Raw genomic sequence first — 21,878 nt, 5'->3', positions numbered from 1 at the left:
TACATTCTTTCTTTTAAAAATGCAGTTAATACTCTAATGAAGGCAGAAGCTCAATGAAGTAAATAAATGCCAATCCTGACCTAAGACTATAAGCAGATATGTCAAATGTTTATTATCAACTAATTACTATCTCATCATGTGACAGTGACACATTTAAGTTCAAATGCATAATTTTATGTTTTATGTATCCTATTGTTATATGAATGAAAAATAGATTTGGGCTGCCACTGCTATTCTTAAAACACTATTAAAAACTCAAAGACATGCTTTATTTTCCATAAGACTGAATAAGCATACATTATATATATTATGTACATTATATAAATCATTTTTATGCAATTAAAATTTTAAAATTGCTATATTTAATCATAATCTTGATTAATTAAATACTACTTGTAGCAGTATTCATTGGGTTTTCTGGATTATTTCCTTTAACACAGAATTTTTAGTGAGCTTCCATAATAATACCAGGTAGAATTCTAACAAGCAAGCCATCATGCTGTGGTATACATAGTGAGGCTGCCAGTGCTAAAGCAAACTGAAATTGTCCTGGAAAAAAAATCCATCAAATGAAGTCAGTCACAGGTTAAAACACCAGATGTGATGGTTTAGATATGAGGTGTCCCCCAAAGTTCACGTGTGAAACAATACAAGAATGTTCAGAGGTAAAATGATTGAGGAGGCATAACCTAATCAGTGGATTAATCCATTGGCAGTAACTGGAGGCAGGTAGGGTGGGACTAGAGGAGGTAGGTCACTGGAAGTGTGCCTTTGGGGTTTAAATTTTGTCCTTGGTGAGTAGAGCTCTCTCTGTTTCCTGGTTGCCATGTCCCTCCATCATGCCATTCTGCCATGATGTTCTGCTTCCCCCAGGCCCACAGCTATGGAGTTGACTGACCGTGGATTAAACCTCATGAGCCAAAGTAAACTTTCCTCCATTTAAGTTTTTCCTGTCCAGTCTTTTGGTCACAGCAATGCAAAAGCTGACTCATACACCAGGTTTACCATGCTTTGGCTTATGTGCTTCACGTACTTCTGAAATGTGTGCACTATAACCTCCAGTAAGTATACTTTTTCCATTTTTATGGAACTTTCTTAGGGGGAGCATCTTGCTCATCTCCCATTAGTTTACAGGGGCCTCTTGTATTTGTTTTGAGAGAATCTTTTCTGTCTGCACAGAAAAAAGGGACTCAGTTTCACCTGCCCTTTCCTGATGGTGTTTTGATAAAGGGTAGCTCTAAGTCTTGTGGATCCCAGAAAGGACAAGAAAATGAGACTGGGGAAACTCTAGGCACTCCCTGAGGAGGGCCCTGCAGGCAGGAATATCAAGAAGGCAGTCACAGATACAAAGAACTCAGTACTCTCCAAGGCCCTCACGGGCGCATTAGCTGGCAGCACTGACCCTAGGGCAGTGAGGGCCACTGAATTCCACAATCTGTGCTGGGCAGAGGCTACAGGAGTGAGCTCCAAAGAGGAGAGTGTTATAGCTTGAATCCAGAATGCTCTCCAACAACTCGTGTCTTCAATATAGCAGTATTCGGAGGCAGGGGTTTTTGAGAAGTAATTGGATCATGAGGGGTCTGACCACACTAGGGGATTAATCCATTGAAGGCTAAATGAACTTTTGAAAGGTGATACTTATTTGGAGGAAGCAGGTCACTGTGGGTTGCCTTAAAAGGTTTTATCTTCTTCCCAGTCCCTTCCTTTCTCTCTCTGCTTCTTGGCAACCATGAACTAAGCAGCTTTCCTCTGTCAAGTCCTTCTTCCACAATGCTTTGCCTCACCTCAGGCCCAAAGAAATGCAACCACTTGATCATGGACTCAAACCTCTGAAACCGTGAGCCAAAATAAATCTTTCATCCTCTAAGCTGTTCTTATCAGGTATTTTGGTCACTATGACAAAAATCTGACTAACACAGGGAACAAAGATGGGCAGAGGAAGAAGTCCTGCCACAGGGGGCAAGAGACTAATTTGAGAAAGGGAGATATGAAAGGAAGGTGGTGATAGCAGGAATGGGAAGAAAGGGCTGAGGTGACAGGAGGCATGTTTTTAGGCTATCTCTTTATATGAATTTTTTGTATTAATTATTTTCTATTCTTTTTCTTAGAAGTTTGATCCTGATAATGAAAACCATTTTAACAATAACTGAATGTTGATTTTGTGACTCTATTTTCACTCTTAAAAACCCCTAACGCTGTAGTGTATACGTTTCTGAATTAAATAATAAATGTCTCTGCAGTGCTACAGTGCTGAGGCAGATATTTTTCTGCATTATAAATGAACTGTGCTGCTCCTCTGAACTGACTTTGAACATAAAGAAGAACAATTTAACTACATATAAAGCCATTACATAAAATGCCTACTCCCACTTAAAATATCCAAGTCTAAGAGTTAAAATCAGAGCTCAAACTTCTCCTGATAAATGATGTATATATTGAATTACTAGAACTTTAGTAATCCAGTAGCAGCGGCTAATTTCAATGGGCATAGCACTGCAATTACTGCTTTGAAAGTTGGAAAGAATTCTTTCTTAATCCAAATGAGTCATCCAGGATACATCAGTGCATCAAGGTGTTTCCAACATTGTCTACATCTCCATTCACCTTGACTAAAAAAGTTCCAGGGACGCTGGAAATCTTACCTGTAAGGTGTCAAGATGTTCAAAGGTGGGGGTTTATCACTCTGGTTGTAAATGTCAGCAACAGGATTAGGAATGCTGTTCTTTGAAACCACCTGCTGATCTTGGACTGTGGAACTTTTGAAAGCTTTTTTCATGTTGATGTCCTGTAGTGACACTGTTTATAGAGAAAAGTCCCCCAAGCTGAATTATATAGAAATATTTTTAACAGTTTAAGAACAAGTATTAATTGACCCACTATCATAAACACCTCCTGGAATAACCGAAGGATGGTGTTTATTGTTCATTTAACACTATGCTTAAAGAAAATGACCATCCCTACCCACTTAGAGGTAACAGTTTTCTCTATGAAATGAGGTCAATTATGGCTTTTCTTCTTCTGTAGAGATCTAATTATTTCATTGAACCTAAATAGTGCAGCTTCAGATTCTTTAACCTTCTCAGAAACCACATGGGACTACAGTTGTGAGTATAAAAGGCATGAAAGCACACAGATTTTGGTATCCTAGGGGAAAACCTCAAATGGTTAATAGAAATTTAAGTATAATACCTTACACTTGTGCAAAATTTGCACAACTATAAATAACATTCTAAGCTTTTACGACACTGATATTAAGGAAAGACAACAAAGGTCTCTCAGCATAAAGTCCTAGAAATTGAGTAGCTTGACTTATGAAACAAAACTATACAAAACAAAAAAATGCCAGAAAATCAGTGCTGGGTATATTTCTTTCTTGTGATTGTACAGCATTTACATTTTATTTGTTCACTCATTTGACCTTGATATAAACTTTCTGAGGAGAGTATACTGGTCCTATTAACCCACGAGCCTGGACACTGAAACTAATTCAGGTTGTTATGTGACACTTACAACATCTTCTGGCACCCACCCCCAGCTAAAAAGGTAAGCCATATTTCCTAGTTTTCAGTCAAATATCTCTTCCACTCTCATATCCTTACCAAGGAAAATAATAAGGTAAAATCTTAATTGGAAAGGGGTTTTAAAGATATGACACATATTATAAAATGTCATAAGATTTCACCCACAGATTAACCTTTTCTAGCAATAAGTGTATCATAATCATTCCAATTCCAAAGGCAACATAAAAAGCTAATAAAGTTGAATACTGAAAATCGCCTGTGCTGGGCTGGGGCTATAGCTCAGTGGTAGAGTGCTTGTCTAGCATGTGTAAGGCACTGGATTCAATCCTTAGCATCACATAAAAATTAGTAAGTAAAATAGAGGTATTGTGTCCATCTACTAAAAAAATTTTTTTTACATAATCACCTGTGCTACCAATTTGAAAAGTGAATAATGGATTTAAGATGATATGAATTCCTTATCTCGACTGACAAAATAGTCATTTAAATTTTTATTTTTAACTAGAAAATAAAATTTAAGAATCTGATTTAAAAGAGCATGTTTTCAGCTTCCTATTTACTGTTTGGAAAAGTCAGAACATTCATGATGGATATTAATACTAATTTAATTTGATCTTTGAAAAAGACCTGACATGAGCAAATATATCTTTTTAAAATGATGAGGGATAAATTTTATAAGTATTTTTTTTTTAAACACAGCTTATATTTTAACAACACTATTATATGTAGTTATAGTACAAATTTAAATGCTGGGATCATTTTAAACCAACAAGAGAAATTCTAACTACCATTATATAAAGGTAAAAATAATTTATAACTTGAACATTTTTCTCAAAGTAAATATGAATGGTATTTCTTGCAATTTTTTTAGCAAATCTATTCCAGATAATCTCACTCATTCATTCAAAAAATACAGTGAAATTTTAAAAATGGAATTGTTGATGGTTTAAATTTTGTTGTAACTGCCACAATTTCAGGAAATATAATCAAAATTATTATCAGTTACCTTATACAGTGTTTACCAATGTTAACATTATTTTAAAACTTAAGCTTAAAGGCCTTCTGTAAAGGCTATTTCTGAGTTTAATAACATTTTTAAATTGACATATTCACCAGGATTATTCATAGGCATCAACCCTAACAAAAGTATTAGGCTGAAGGTTTTTGCTCTTTGGCATCATGTACCTATGATCCTTCCTCTTGGCATGACCTTCCCTGTTGGCTGGATTCTCTCTGGAGAGGTTCTGTTTTAGGCAAGAATATATTTTAAAATAATTACCATTAACCCATATTAGAATTTCTACTACTGAATGTATTTGAAGAAGCCTATAAAATAAATACTGTGAAACTATATCTGGTTTGTTTTTTTTTTTTTTTTTTTTTTTTTTTTAGCAAATGCATGGTGTATGAGATAAACAAGATATGAATCTTTTCATCACTAATTAACCCAATGTTGTAGGGTTTTCTCACTATTCTTCCAGGAAAAGATGAGATGAAATGTCAACACACTACCCCAAGGAAAAAGTGGTAATTACACTGCAATTAATTACTAACATCTTGTCGACATCACTTCTAGCTCACTGCTTTCATGCAATTACCTACCCTCTTCCACGGTGGAATCCAGCTGGGTAACTTTGACAGCAAGGCGATCAATTCTGTCTTGAAGAGAATTTGCTCTGATGTAGAAGTTGTTAGCCTCATTAAACAACTCACCAAATATGTCTTCAGCATGTTTGCCTGCAGAGGAGAAGAAATGGAGAAAGCCATCTGCTAAGAAGCTGCTGAGCTGCCCCTGAACAGCTACACCAGTGCTTATTAGTGTCAACACCCAGGGTCCTGTGCAAATGGGTGTAAAAATGAAGTGTCACATTCCAAGGTCTTGCAACTTTTAAAATGTAGCAGAAATTCATATAAACCTGGAAGTTGACGAAAAGTGGCAGTATTCTAAAATAGTCCAGATAATACAGAATCTTCATGGCTACATGAGTGATCACTCAAGTTGTTTCCTGCTAAATATAAGGAAAAAAAAATTCTCATTTTGTATGTTTTAAGTATAAATACAATCTCAGGAATTATACTTCCCTTTTATTCCTCAAGATAATTCAATAAATCATATTGGCCCTTAAATTTACCTCATGCATAATCAGAAACATTAGAAATTTTGCATCGTGCTTGGCCCTTTTAAAGGGCTCATACTCTCTAAAATTCAGTATTTTTAATTTTGAGTTAAATTTTTTTCTATATAGTCACCTCTACATTCTTGTGAGTACTAGATATAACTCCCACTTTTCTTAAAAGGTATTTAACATTTCTGGAAGATTTAACAAGCAAGATAGCAATCAATGTCTACTTACAATGAATTTCCAAGTCCCAACACCTTCCTTTACTCATTTAACAAATATTCAATATCTGCCTATTTCATTCAAGGACTTGAGATACCTATCATTTCTTTTTATTTTATTTTTCTATAAATTTATTGCTCAAATAAAAACCCAAATGTTTCAGAAGAAAAGCTCACTGGAGCAAGCATAACACTAATGTTTCCATGGTGATTTACAGTTTACAGGGCACTCTCACAGCCAGTTTCCATCCTCACTGCTAGAATCCATCACACTGTGAACTTCTTAAGAGCAGGAACCTTGTCTATCTGCTCAATGTTGCAGCCCCAGCCCTAAAGCAAGGCCTTCCTGCACACACCTCTTTGATAAGTAAATGAGTGAGGCCCAGAGGCTAACAGGGAATTACTGTATTCATTTTCCAGGTGATTAAACCTAGGATCAGAAAAGTAATCTATCCAAATCCCCTGGCTGGTAAGTGGCAAAAATAGATGAAACAAAATCTTATTCCTCTAACTTTTAGTTCTCTGCTTTTATCATTTACCTCACTGAACTTCCTTGGCCATAAAATTCAGAACAATATGGTAGATCTTCAAAACATTAAACATAGAATACCCGTATGATCCAACAATTTCACTTCTGGGTACATGTCCAAAAGAGGTGAAACAGGGACTTGAGATACTTCCATACTTCAGATCATAGAAGTGTTAGTCAAAACTAAGAGGTGGAAGCAATCCATATGACCACCAAAAGATGAAAGGATAAACAAATGAAATATTATATTCAACATTCAAAAGCAGGAAATTCTGACACATGCTATAATATGGATGAGGCCTGACAATAAGTGAAACAGTAACAAGAAGATAAATACTGTGATTTTACTCATATGAGGTACCTACAGAAGTTAAATTCTTACAAATAGAAACAGAATGGTGCTTGCCAGGGGTTGAGGGAAGAAGGGAATGGAAGCTGTTTAATGGGTACAGAGTTTCAATTCTTCCACAAAATAAAAAAAGTTCTGGAGATCTACTGTACAATTTGAACATTCCCACAGTATTGAAGTATACACCTAAAAATGGTTAAGGTGGTAAATTTTGAGTTATACATATTTTATCACTATTAAAAATGAAAATTAAAAAAGCTTTAGAAGAAAAATCATAAAAATTAAGGATTCTACACTGAAATAAACTTCCCTTGCTCTCTTTACTCTGTATTGTTAACAACCTCTTTCTCTATGTCTTCTGCAGTAAAGATTCCCCAGCATCACTTATTTTGGTTTTTATTTATTCATTTTTTAATATGGAGCCGAGAATCAAATCCAGTGCCTCACACATGCTATTCAAGTGCTCTACCACTGAGCCACAACCTCAGTCCTTTTCTTGTTTTTTTGATAGTTGCCACCCTAATCAGCATGAAAGGGATTTCAGTTATTTTTAAGATGTCTGAGATCACAGCAGATTTGTAAGAAAAGAGAAAGCAGGTGAAGTGCTTAGATTTTGGGCTGCCACTGAGTGCACTGTAATGTTAGTGATTATTTTAACAAAGAGAGTGAAGGAGGTTGACAAGTGGGGGCTTGCACAAAGGGCACAGATATAGTGGGAGGAAGCAAATGGGTTTAGGGACTGCAAGTAGTTTGGTCTGGCGGAACCAATATCAGACAGAAATTTGGTCAGAGGACTTGCCAGATGATACTGAGTGGCTTACATTCTATCCAAGTCCCTTTCCCCATTCTTTTTGACTGTACTTCAGTGGCATTTTTGCCCTACTGCGCTATGAAACAGTTCTCCCGCCTGCAAAGGCCACTTTCTTTTTAAGTCAAGGGCCAGCTTTGGGCCTTATCCATCTGGCCCATGGTTGCCATGTCCCCCTGGCCAGATCTGCTCACTTGCCTGCCTCATACCTACTCCTACCTGTTGGCTCCTCCTCAGCTCCTCTGCTGCTTCCTCCCCTGCCCAAACTAAAAACTTCATATGAGCCCAGGGTTCAAGGTCTTGGGGTTTTTCTTTTACTTAATAGAAGTTCTATTTGCTACTCAGGAAAAGACAAAAAGCTGACTATTTGTGCTTCTAAGCCTAGTGTTTCAATATCTCCAAGAACTTTGCTTTTTTAAAAACTACTGACAAAAATAGATCTCCATGTTAAATATTTCAATGTCTTCCCTTTCCTGTCAACATTCACTTGGGCATCTAATCCAGTCTAATGGCTTCAAATACTCCCTCAGTGCTTATGACTCCTCACTTCTATTTTAGGGTGCCCTCTGCCCCTGAAATCCACTCATACATTGCACTCTACTGAACAACATCACCTGGGTGTCTAATGAACAACTCAAACTTCATGTTCCAGAACAGGATTCCTCATTTCCCCTCCTAAGCTTGCTTCTTTCATCATCTTCTGTGCTTGAAAAATAACAACTGCATCCTTCCTGCCACAGTCTTAGGGGTCCATCCTTGACTCATCTTGTTCTCTCCCATCTGTTGACTTTCCAGCAAACCTGCCCCCCAGTACCCTTTTGCAGAACAGACTCAGAGCCTGACCATTCTCACCTCCCTGAATCCCAGCCTGGTTTAAGTCAACCTCACCTCTCCCCTGGATTTCCCTTACTGTCTAGGAATTCAACCCCCTCATTGTTAACCCAGACATATACACCCCTTCAGATCATTTTTCATAGAGCAGCACAGTCACCTTATCAACTTTAAGTCAGATCCTGGTTCTTTTCTGCATTCTCAAGTCCCTTCTGTTCCTTGCAATCTTACTTAGACTGAAAGCCAAAGAGCATGAAATGACATACAGTTCTCCACGATCTGTTTCACTTAACACTCCCATACTGTCTCTCCCTCGCACATTCCATTCCCTGTACACTGGCTTCCTCGCTGCTTCTCAGACATGCCAAGTGTACTCCTCCTCCCCAGGCTTTTGCATTTCCTTCCTTCTGCTTGGGTCATTTCTCTTTGGCTCTCTCAATTCATCCAGCTCTATGTCTAAATGTCACCTTCTATGTGAGACTTAAGCAACCCTAACTAATTGCCTCATTTCACCACACATCACCACACACCCTTCCTCATCTCCTCACTGGTGGAGTTTTCTCTTTAGCACTTATCCCCATGCAATAAAGTATGATAATTTCTTTTTATTAAAAATCAAAAATTTACATATGGCAATGTTATTTGATTCATTCTGTTATTTTTTTCCCTTCCTCCCACCCCTCCCACCCCTCTTTTCCCTCTATACAGTCCTTCCTTCCTACATTATTACCACCCTCCTTATTCCTAACCCTAAACCTAACCCTAACCCTAACACTAACCCCTCCTACCCCCCATTATATGTCCTCATCCGCTTATCAGCAAGATCATTCGTCCTTTAGTTTTTTGAGATTGGCTTATGTCACTTAGCATGATATTCTCCAATTTAATCCTTTTGCCTGCAAATGCCATAATTTTATCATTCTTTGTAGGGAAGCAATATTCCATTGTATATATATGCCACAGTTTCTTTATCCATTCATCAACTGAAGGGCATCTAGGTTGGTTCCACAATCTGGCTATGGTGAATTGAGCAGCTATGAACATTGATGTGGCTGTATCTCTGTAGTATGCTGATTTTAAGTCCTTTGGGTATAGGCCAAGGAGTGGGATAGCTGGGTCAAATGGTGGTTCCATTCCAAGCTTTCTGAGGAATCTCCATACTGCTTTCCAGAGTGGCTGCACTAATTTGCAACCCTACCAGCGATGTATGAGTGTACCTTTTTCCCCACATCCTCGCCAACACCTATTGTTGCTTGTGTTCTTGATAATCACCATTCTAATTGGGGTGAGATGAAATCTTAGGGTAGTTTTGACTTGCATTTCTCTTATTACTAGAGATGTTGAACATTTTTTCATATATCTGTTGATTGCTTGTAGATCTTCTTCTATGAAGTGTCTGTTCATTTCCTTAGCCCATTGGTTGATTGGATTATTTGTATGCTTGGTGTAGAGTTTTTTGAGTTCTTTATAGATTCTGGAAATTAGCGCTCTATCTGAAGTATGAGTGGCAAAAAAAGATATTCTCCCACTCTGTAGGTTCTCTCTTCGCATTGCTGAATAGTTTCCTTTGCTGAGAAAAAAGCTTTTTAGTTTGAATCTATCCCAGTTGTTGAGTCTTGCTTTTATTTCTTGTGCTATGGGAGTCCTGTTAAGGAAGTCTGATCCTAAGCCAACAAGTTGAAGGTTTGGACCTACTTTTTCTTCTATAAGATGCAGGGTCTCTGGTCTGATTCCGAGGTCCTTGATCCATTTTGAGTTGAGTTTTGTGGAGGGTGAGAGATAGGGGTTTAATTTCATTCTGTTGCATATGGTTTTCCAGTATTCCCAGCACCATTTGTTGAAGAGGTTATCTTTTCTCCATTGCATATTTTTGGCACCTTTGTCTAGTATGAGAAAATTGTATTTATTTGGGTTTGTGTCCATGTCCTCTATTCTGTACCACTGATCTACCCGTCTATTTTGGTACCAATACCATGCCATTTTTGTTACTATTGCTTTGTAATAGAGTTGAAGATCTGGTATTGCGATACCCCCTGCTTCGCTCTTTCTACTGAGGATTGCTTTAGCTGTTCTGGGTTTCTTATTCTTCCAGATGAATTTCATAATTGCTTGCTCTATTTCTGTAAGGTACATCATTGGGATTTTAATTGGAATTGCATTGAATCTGTATAGCACTTTTGGTAGTATGGCCATTTTGACAATATTAATTCTGCCTATCCAAGAACATGGGAGATCTTTCCATCTTCTAAGGTTTTCTTTAGTGTTCTGTAGTTCTCATTATAGAGGTCTTTCACCTCTTATGTGAGATTGATTCCCAAGTATTTTATTTTTTTCCATGCTATTGTGAATGGGGTAGTTTTCCTAATATCTCTTTCTGAAGATTCATCACTTATGTATAAAAATGCATTGGATTTGTGAGCATTGATCTTGTAACCTGCTACTTTACTGAATTCACTTATGAGTTCTAAGAGTTTTCTGGTGGAATTCCAGGTTCCTCTAAATATATAATCATGTCATCAGTGAACAGGGATAGTTTGAGTTCTTCTTTTCCAATTTGTATCCCTTTAATTTCTTTGGTTTGTCTAATTGCTCTGGCTAGAGTTTCAAGGACGATGTTGAATAGAAGTGGTGAAAGAGGGCATCCCTGCCTTGTTCCAGTTTTTAGGGGGAATGCTTTCAGTTTTTCACTATTTAGAATGATATTGGCCAAGGGCTTAGCGTAGATGGCCTTCACAATGTTAAGGAATGTTCCACTACTCCAATTTTTTCTAGTGTTTTGAGCATGAAGGGATGCTGTATTTTATCCAATGCTTTTTCTGCATCTATTGAAAAAAATCATGTGATTCTTAACTTTTAGTCTGTTGATATGGTGAATGACATTTATTGATTTCCGGATGTTGAACCAACCTTGCATCCCTGGGATAAAACCCACTTGATCGTGGTGCACTATCTTTTTAATATATTTTTGTATGCGATTTGCTCAAATTTTGTTGAGAATTTTTATGTCGATGTTCATTATCATTAAGGATATTGGTCTGAAATTTTCTTTCCTCGATGTCTCTCTGTCTGGTTTAGGTATCAGGATGATACTGGCTTCATAGAATGAGTTTGGGAGGGTTCCCTCCTCTTCTATTTCATGGAATACTTTGAGAAGCATTGGAATGAGCTCTTCTTTAAAGGTTTTGTAGAACTCGGCTGAGAACCCATCTGGTCCCGGTCTTTTCTTTGTTGGTAGGCTTTTGTTGACTCTTCTATTTCATTGCTTGAAATTGATTTATTTAAGTTGTGTATGTCCTCCTCGTTCAGTTTAGGTAATTCATATGTCTCCAGTAACTTGTTGATGTCTTCGACGTTTTCTATGTGGGTCTGTTGTAATTTTGTATATTCAGAGTCCTATAAGCCTCTTGTACTTGGTTTTCCATTTCATTCTTCAGATTTGGGAAATATTCTGATATTATTTCATTGAATAGACTGTTCATTCCTTTGGTTTGTTTCTCTAAGCCTTCCTCAATCCCAATAGTTCTTAAATCTGGCCTTTTCATGATATCCCATAATTCTTATAGATTCTGTTCATGATTTCCTACCATCTTCTCTGTTTGGTCAACTTTGTTTTCAAGATTAAATATTTTGTCTTCAATATCTTAGGTTTTGTCTTCCAGGTGTTCTATCCTATTGGTTATGCTTTCTATGGAGTTTTTAACTTGGTTTATTGTTTCCTTCATTTCAAGGATTTCTGTTTGGTTTTTTTTCAGTATCTCTAACTCTTTATTGAAATGATCTCTTGCTTCCCATTGCTCTTTTAACTGTTGATTGTTGCAATCATTTAATGCCTGCATTTGCTCTTTCATCTCCTCGTTTGGTTCCCTGATTGTTTTAATTATGTACATTCTTAACTCCCTTTCTGACATTTCTTCTGCTGTGCTGTCATTGGGTTTTATTGATATAGTATCTAGGTTTGTTTGGGACATTTTCTTACCTTGTTTTCTCATATTGGTCAGATGTCAGTGGGACTCTGTGATATTGCAGATTTCCTCTACTGGCTTATAGTGTCCCTGTAGATTTCCAGTGTATCACCTCCCAGCTTTCAGTAGCCTGAAGTCTTGGAGTAACTTGATATGCAGTGCTTCCAAAGAAAGCTGTTCCTAGCCTGCTACTGGTTCCAGGGAGAGAGACCTGGAGAGGTCTCTGGCTGCCCTGCCCTGGTCCCAGAGGCTGCTTGCGGGTCAGAGGTCTCCGCTGGCTTGGGGACTTGTGGCTGGCTCTGTGTAGAAAGGCTCTCACTGAGCGGTGTGCTCCGAGAAGCTAGCCTAGAAAGGCTCTTTCCGCCGGAGGGAGCTGGGCTGCCTGGGGAAGTCCCTGGCTGCCCTGTCCTGGTCTCTGAAGCAATCTGCGGGTGGGCGGGAGCTCCTCGTGCATTGGCTCAGGGACTTGGAGCTGGTTCTGTGCAGAAAGGCTCTCACTGGGGGGCCTGCTCCAGGAAGCTGGAGAATCTGGTCCTGTGGGAGAAGCCCACCGCCAGAGTGCTCAGTGCTGCCTAGGGGAGACTCTAGCTGCTCTGCCCTACTCTAATCAGCCGCCCGGGTTGAGCTTCACCGGGTGGAGGAGACTCACCCCGTGGTTCTATTTTAGTCCGAGTCTCTCAGTGCCTCCCCTTCTTGAATCCTGGGTTCTGGAGTGACTGGAGATGCAGTCACCCTCTAATCCTCCATCTTGGATCCAAGTATGATACTTTTAAGTGTTGTCACAACGTATCATCTGTCTCCTCCACTAAAACATGATCTAGGAAGACAAGTACTCTCTTCCGTTCTGTGTACTACTCTATCAATTGACCGTGTGGCTACAGCACACCTAGATCGTAGCAGGTTCTCAGAAAATATTTTGGAAAGTATGAATAAAAATGCATTAACTGAGTCATCCCCTGGTTAACTTAAAATCAACCCTTCAGGATGCAGACTGGGTTCTGAAAGAATAGATGCCCTCTCTGTTTTCTCTCAATACCCTAAGCCTACCTCAATCCCACAACTCTCATAACTCTAGCCTTTATTTCCCTAAGCTCTCTGAGGACATCAGCTAAGCTTTTGACCTCTATATTGTTTGTGCTGAGCTACTGCTCAGCAACTGTCTGTGGGCTAAACCAGTGTATTCTTGTTAACAAGTACACTGCCAGCAAATGTTCTCTGCTCCAAGTTTGGAAAATGCTGAGTGAAACAGATTAAATATGTTTCCATCCTTTAGGGCTTCTCAAACTCTTTAAAAGGCTGATATGTGCTGGGTATCTGCAAGAAGAGCAGCTAGCATACCATGCTTGCAAAGTGACCAGGCTTGGAAATACCTAATCACATCTTTCATAACTGCTGTTTTATGACACTCACTTGGGAAATGCTGGGTGACTTGCAGATGAGTATCATGTTCCAAATGTTTCATATTCAGTGTATTTGTTCTTTATTTTTGAATGTGTGACACAGTCAAATGAAACCCATTTTTGTTTTCCTATGTGACCATTCATAGTTCATTACACATTTTATAGAAATATACACATATATATTCCAGTGCAATTTAAAAATCTCCAATCCTTCCCCCTTTAGCTACACAGAAGACTAACTTAGAGGGACACCATATATTCCCAAGAAATGGGAGTATATGCCAATCTCCAGCAAAAGTTACAGCAGCACTCACAAAGCATTGTGACTAATGTTGAGAATAACTCTCTATACTCTCTGCTAGATGCTACATAAGCAGAAAAAGATAAATAACATGTGCCCTCTACTATCAATGCTTAATTCTATTTGAAAAGCAAGCCACTGATACTAGAGTGTCACTTGGAAGTTCTCAATTTATAGAAAGACACAGAAATTAAATACTTGTATAACTAATATTTTGCCAGCTGCTGAAAGCTGACAAGTGACTAAGAGGAAGGAAATGGAAGGAGCTGCATTTTCTGATGAATAAGAATAAAATGTTACAATTATAGTCTTCAGTTTTGCAAACAGCAACAGATTTGAAAAGCAGAATTCTCCTCACTCTTTCAATGGCAAGTCCATTAATAGTTAAACTAAAATAATTCTGGATTGAATTAGCAACTACACTAAGGGAAGTATAATTTATTCATTCTTTACTGGCAAAGGTTCCAATTATGGACTTGTTCATACCATATGAACTTGTTTCCAAGTATGTCAGCATGAGAAGTGTACCTCCAAATTACCACAGCATAAAAATTATGCATGGATTTTCAAAAATATTCTAAGCATTTTATAAGAAGGTGATGAATATTGGTTATTAAGCATATTAAGTTATTCAGCAAACATTCACTAAGCACACACGGTGTGAGGGGCATTGTCTCAGTGGACTGAAGAAACACAGCAGTGAACACAGTCAAAGCCTCATGAAGCACATATTATGGTTGGGGAAACAGACAATTAAAACATAATGTAATAGTTGATAACGAATGCTATGAAGAAAACAAAAGACAAATGACAGGCAAAAGACAGAAATGTGCTTGGTGTGTGTGAGTAATATCCAGGAGGCCAATGTGGCTGGAGGCCAGTGAGTGGTGGGAAGAGAAATAAATGCCCTTTCCTTTGAGGGGTAGGTGACTAGAATGGGAGCAGAGAGATCAGCTGGGAGAATCCTGATAAGCAGGTGAGAGGTGATGATAACTTAGACTAGTATAGTAGTAGCAAGGCAGGGATCAGATGTACAAATTGGCAAATATTTTGAATATAACTGAACTCATCTGCTATTGAATTGGATACCTGGTATGAGAGACTGAAGAGTTAATCCAAAAGCAACTGGAAGAGCAGAGTGCTCACTTGCTAAGACAGAGGGGGTGGGGAAAAAGAGAGGAAAAAAATCATAAATTTAGTTTTAGACAAGTTGAGTTTGAGATGTCCAATAGAAATCCAAATGATGATATCAAACAGGTAGTTGTGTATGTGAATTTGAAGTCCTAGGGAGAGATCAGAAATGAACACATACTTTAGGAAGTCATAGCATTAACACAGTATTTCAAGCCATGACACTGAAAGAGCTTGCCTAGTGAATGGGAACAGGCAGAGAGGAATTTCAACATGGAGGGGTTGGGAAGATCAACAAAGGAAACTAAAAAAGTACAGTTGTAAGGTAGAAGAAACACCAAAGTGAGGTAGTCCAGAAGCCAGATGAAAAACATCTCTTCAAAGGCAGGACGTTATCAACAATCCAATGCTACTAACAAATTAAGTCACAGGATTGCAACTGATCACTCGAGTCAGCAACATGGAAGGCACTGATAACATGTTGACAAGTACATATTCTAAAGAGTGGGAAGGATAAAACTTTAACTGGGATAAAAGACAACGAGGAAAGCAGAGGTAGTGGAGAAATAAATAATTCTTTGAAGGACTCTTGCTGTAAAAGAGGACAATCTGTGGTAAGTTGGGAGACTGCCCTACAAGTTATATTTGATAGGAAAGATGTAGATAAATGGGGTGGGGGGAAGATGCAGAGAAGAAAGAATGTAAATGAACGTAAATGTAGTCCTGGAGTAAGCACTAGGGTGTGGGCTCCAGTGTTCAAGTGGAGGAGATGGTTTGGATAGAATTATGAACAATTATCATTTTAAAGAAGGATGAGCTGGATACACTGGTATACACTGGTCTCACAGTAGGATGATATATGAGAAGGCAGATGTCTAGTTTTCCTGATTGTTTTTATTTTACCAATAAAATAAGCAGCATAGTCATCAGAGTTGGGAGGTACAAAGAGTAAAGAGAAGACATGAAATAGGCACTCTGATAAGAACACCAAAACAAACAAACAAATTATACCAGCATTGTTGAGCAACACAAAGGGCTCACACAAAGAAAGTGCATATGATTTTAGACCTTTCTTTTCTAATATAAGCATTTAAAGTTACAAATTTCCCTTTAAATATTTCTTTAAATCTCACAAATACACTGATATTTTGTGTTTATTATCACTAGAAATAGTATCTAATTTCTATTTTCAATTCTTCTTTGAACCAGTAAATGAAAGATACTGCTTGATTTTTCCAATATTTGAGAATTATCTAAAATTATTATTATTATTATTCCATTATCACATTCTGTATACTAATCTTTTTAAACTTATTATTTTATGGCCTAGCATATGTTGATATTGGTGAAGTTCCAAGGGAAATTAAAAGAATGTGTATTCCACAGTTTGGGAGTTTAGTATATACAGATCAACTAAGTTAGATTGGTTGGTGGTATTCAAACCTTCTACATTTTAATATTTTTATTTATTTATTTGTTTGTTCGTTTGTTTATTTTTGGTCTACACGTTCTTTCAATTACTGAGGGTTTCTTATTAAAATTTCCAGCTAGAATTCTGGGTTTGTCTAGTTCTTCCCTTAGTTCTGTTTATTTTTAGTCCATGTACCTATGGAGCCCTCTTATTAGACATATACATGTAAGACTGTTCGATGTTTGGTATTTCTGATTTTCATTGTGACAAAATGCCCTTCATCTCTTTTACAGTCTATCTTATCATAGCCAAACAGTTTTCTTATGCTTTATATTTGCATGGTATATTTTTCTCATAATTTTCCTTAAGTCTGTGTATTTATCCTTAAAATATACATATTTTAGTCTTGTTGTTTTATTTAGCCTGGTAATCTCTGCCTTTTAAGAGGAGTGTCAAAAATGTTTCTATTTAAAGAAATTACCAATATTGCTGGATTTAATTCTATCACCTGGGTATTTGTTTTCTATTTGTCCCCTGCTCCTTTCCTGCTGCTTTCTGGGATTCCATTTTACTTTAGGATTCTATTTTATCTCTTCTACATGTTATTTTTAATAGTTACTGGAAATTACAATATACATCCTTCACTCACCACAATCAACTTTCAAATAATACAGTATTAACAAACAATTTAAAATACAAGAGTATATAATTCAATCTGCTCCCTGGTACCCTCAGAACTCTTACTGTCACTTATTTTATTGTCATTCAGATTATGAACTCCACAAATTTCAAGCAATAGACTTTTAAACATATAATAGACATACATTTTAATAATCTTTTTATTTTATTTCCATATTTACTTCTTTGTTTTTCTGGTACTGGAGGTTGAACCCAGGGGTACTACTGAGCCACATACCCAGCCTTTTTTTATCTTTTATTTAGAGACAGGGTATCACTGAGTTGCTTAGGGCCTTGCTAAGTTGCTGAGGCTGGCTTTGAACTCAGGATCCTCCTGCCTCAGCCTCCCAAGTCACTGGCATTACACGCATGCACCACCACACCCAGCTCCGTATTTACATTTTTTGGTAATCTTTATTCCTTCTTGCATCTCCATCTGGTATTATTCCCCTTTGGTCTACAATTTTTAAAACTTTGTTTTGTAGTGAAGGTCTACTAGAAGACTAATTTTTTCAGATTTTGTGTAAGTAAAATATGTCATCATTTTCTTTGCACTTTCAAAGGATATTTCATTGGCTAGAGAATTGGAACATTTTTTCCCCTTTAAGACTTTATCCATTGTTTTCTGGTCTCAACTATTTCTAACAAGAAATCAGATGTCATACTTAACACTGTTTCCTCCTGTTTTAGTCAGTTTTTTTGCTGCTGTAACTAAAAGACCCAACCAGAACAACTTCAGAAGAGGAAAATTTTATATGGGGGCTCATGATTTCAGAGGCCTCAAATCTCAGACAGCAGCCTCCATTCCTTGGGGCTCGAGTTGAGGCAAAACACCATGATGAAAGAGTATAGTGGAGGGAAGCAGTTCACATGATGATTAGGAAGCAAAGAGAGAGGTCTCCACTTGCCAAATACAAATTTATACCCCAGCGCCACACCCCCAATTCCCACTTCCTTCAGTCACACTCTACCACTTCAGTTACCACTCAGTTAATCTCTAACAGGAGAGTAATTCACTCTCATACACTGTCTCATATGTGAGCTTTTGGGAGACACCTCATATCCAAACCATAACACCTCCCTATATGTAATAGAAATTTTTCCTCTTGCTCCTTTTAATATTTTTATCTTTGTTCTATGTTACTATAATGTGTTTTTCTATAATTTATACATTCTTGAAAAAGAAAAAGTACAAATAACATAACCACAGTGATCTCCAGGACTCAAAGTTCAAGTTTGGCTGACTCCCTGACTTAGGCTCTTAAGAACCACGCAGAATTAAAACTTGCTTTATTGAAAATCATACAGGGAAAGGAAAAGTTAAAAGTAAACTAATAATTATTTCTATAATACCTCCAATAAAGTATGTCTAAAATTTCAGGTTAAATGACAGGTCATTAGAATGTCTGACTCCCCTATCATTCTGCCTTCTGTAAGGATAGGGGAGCTCTTCTTACACTGGCTCCAATTCTATTGCTGATGGGTCTTTTAACTTACATAGAGTGAGAATCACTAATCTGAAAATCTGAAATGCTCCCAAACCTGAAATTTTTTGAGTGCCATGATGTCACACATGAAAAAGTCCACACCTGACCTCATGTCATAATTGTGCAAATGCATTAAAAATACCTGTATAAAGTACCTGCAGGTTATGTATATATGAAACATAAACGAAATTCATGTTTATATTTGGTCCTATTCCCAGGTTACCTCATTATGTATAAACATATTAAAAAATCTGAAATCTGAAACACTTTTGGATTCCCAGTATTTCAGATAAGGAGAACTCACCCTACAGTGTCCTAAATACATAGTATGTTCTCCTTCCTTTCAGTAACCTTCCATCTTTATTAATGAGAAATATCAAAACTTATCAAAGTCTAAAGCATTAAAACTTCAAAAAACCTTGTAGTTCTTACAGTAAGTTTCTGTGCAGATATACCATTAACTTAATGCTTAAACTTAGGCTTAACCTGCACAGAAATATATTTGTAATCTATTTCCTTTAACTTTTATAAACTGTGTTTTATCCTCTTCTTTCCCTCACAAAAATCCTGTTTGGATAAAAACACACAAGAAATCTGTTCAGTGCAAGCCTTCAAAATATTTAAACCTCTGTTCTCAGTAATACTGCACTCAGTGCAATTAGCACAGATCCAAATTTCAGATCCAATTACATAAAGCAAATGCTTGAGAGTGCAAGACTATGAAATCAAAGTACAAACCCTTAAGAAATATGAATGTGCAGATCCAAGATGGCAGACTAGAAGGAGGCTGCGTTCCTTGTTGCTCCGTAACTCTGGTTTCAAGCAGAGGATATCTGTTTCTTGGTGAGGCAGTTTTTGCTGCTTATTGATCCCCTGCTGTTTACCCTACTTGTCTACTGTGATCACCTGCAGTCTGCCAGCATATCGATGCCTTTTTGAGTGCAGATTGCTCACTGTCAGGCGCCTATCGTCCGCCATTTGCCTGCATCTTGCCTGTCCATCTCCTGCCTTACACCTATCCATCACCTACTGCATGAGGTTCACCTCTCAATTCTCTGACAACAGCAAACTGATAGCCAACCGCCAGTGGAGCACCAGCTGCCTGCTGTTGCCTGGAAGTTCACTGTCACAGTACCTGCAGGTTTGATTACACATTGCTGCCGCCATTTTGAGACAACAGCCAGGCCCCATAGGACCCATGGCTGGACTGATTGGGCCCCGTCTCCAGGATCCCTCAGCCTGACCGATCACTCCCTGCCTCCGGGGCCCTCACACAGACTGACTGCTCCCTGCCACCAGGACCCCCAGACTGACTGACTGCACTCCATCACCGGGACCCCAGACCAATTGATTGCACCTGGCCTCCAGGATCCCACAACCACACCAAACACACCCGACCTCCAGAACCCCTGCCTGACCAACCACATCCTGCCTCTGGGACCTCCAGCCAATCACGTCCACACCCTGAGCTGCAGCTCCCCATTTGCCAATATATTTGGAAGCCAGAGCGGCCATCTTGGATAATCCTGGAAGCCGTAGCTCTGATCTCTAGGTGGGACAAATCCCATCCTGAGACGCCTGCTGGAGACCTGAAGCTCATTGTCAGGTACCTCTCATGCATCAGGTTACTGAAGACTGGGAGGTTTGAATACTATATGACTCTTATAGTGTAGATTTTCCTTTTTCTCCTTATTGAACAATTTTAAGTTTTTATTTCTTTACTTTTCTTGCTCTCTTTTCCTTTTGTATACCTGTTCCCTCAGAGTCTCTTTCTCCCGTTTTGCATGCTAACATCCAATTTCTTTTGATTATATTCTCACCCTTTCTATTATCTAGAACTTCTGTATATTCTTTTCTTATACCATTAACAGCTACATCCTATATGCCTCTGCATCCTCTTTGTCCTCCATTAGAAACCACAGACCTTATTGCAAATCTGTTTGTTATACTGAATAAAATTTGAACTCATTCTGTTTATTATGACAATATTGTTATCATCCTGATAGGGGCTATTTGGTCTAGGATTGCATAGTATCTGAATTGGGCACTGCTAATGCTGATCTCCCCTTAAAGAAAAGGTTTTGGAAACCTATAGGGCCACTATAAGCCTATGGGGGGGAATCTGCAATACCCCAGATCTGCGCTGCTAGAGGGGAAGATACATGAACAACATGAAAAAACAAGGGAAGAAAATGATCCAAACAAATCTAGATTCTATATTAATAGAATCCAATGACAGTATGTTAGAAGAAATGTCAGAAAAGGACTTCAGATTATACATGATGAAGATGATTCGTGAAGCAAAGGATGAGATAAGAGAGCAAATGCAGGCAATGAATGATAATACCAATAAGCAGTTGAAGGAGCAACTGCAGGAAGCAAAAGATCATTTCAAAAAAGAGATAGAAATTCTCAAAAAAAAAAAAAACCAAACGGAAATCCTTGAAATGAAGGAAACAATAAACCAAATAAAAAACTCAATGGAAAGCATCACCAAAAGACTAGACCACTTGGAAGACAGAACCTCAGACGATGAAGACAAAATATTTAATCTTGAAAATACGTTAACCAAACAGAGAAGATGGTAAGAAATCATGAACAGAATCTACAAGAACTATGGAACATCATGAAAAGACCAAATTTAAGAATTATTGGGATTGAGGAAGGCACAGAGATACAAAACAAAGGAATGAACAACCTATTCAATGAAATAATATCAGAAAATTTCCCAAACCTGAAGAATGAAATGGAAAATCAAAAACAAGAGGCTTACAGAACACCAAATGCACAAAATCACAACAGATCCGCACCAAGGCATATTATAATGAAAATGCCTAACATTCAAAATAAAAATAGGATTTTGAAGGCCGCAAGAGAAAAGCATCAGATTACATATAGGGGGAAACCAATATGGATAGCAGCAGACTTCTCAACCCAGACTATATTCAAGAGTCTTTCCGCCCCCTCCACGTCTGAGGTTCCGGGGAGGGACTTGAACCCAGGTCCTTGCGTATGTTAGGTGAGCGCTCTCCAAGTGGAGCCATCTCTCCAGCTTCTCAACCCAGACTATAAAAACTAGAAGGGCCTGGACCAACATATTTCAAGCTCTGAAAGAACATGGAAGCCAAC

General features: G+C 38.0%; 1 protein-coding gene across 2 annotated transcripts in view; it reads right to left on the bottom strand.

Moving 5' to 3' along the window:
- Positions 1-21,878, bottom strand: part of WASF3 (WASP family member 3) — a 159,071-nt gene that overhangs the window by 18,258 nt on the left and 118,935 nt on the right. For both annotated transcript variants that reach the window (XM_079136672.1, XM_079136671.1), the window contains exons 4-5: positions 5,124-5,258; positions 2,643-2,796 (exon numbers count right to left, since the gene is read on the bottom strand). In XM_079136672.1, coding sequence (XP_078992798.1) covers positions 2,643-2,796; positions 5,124-5,258 — 289 coding nt within the window. The remainder of the gene's footprint in view (positions 1-2,642; positions 2,797-5,123; positions 5,259-21,878) is intronic.

The sequence above is a fragment of the Sciurus vulgaris genome (genome assembly GCF_902686455.1).
Source record: "Sciurus vulgaris genome assembly, chromosome: 4".
NCBI classification, from domain to species: Eukaryota; Metazoa; Chordata; class Mammalia; order Rodentia; family Sciuridae; genus Sciurus; species Sciurus vulgaris.
Note: the sequence above shows the minus strand (reverse complement) of the source record. Positions and strands in the feature narration are given on the sequence as shown.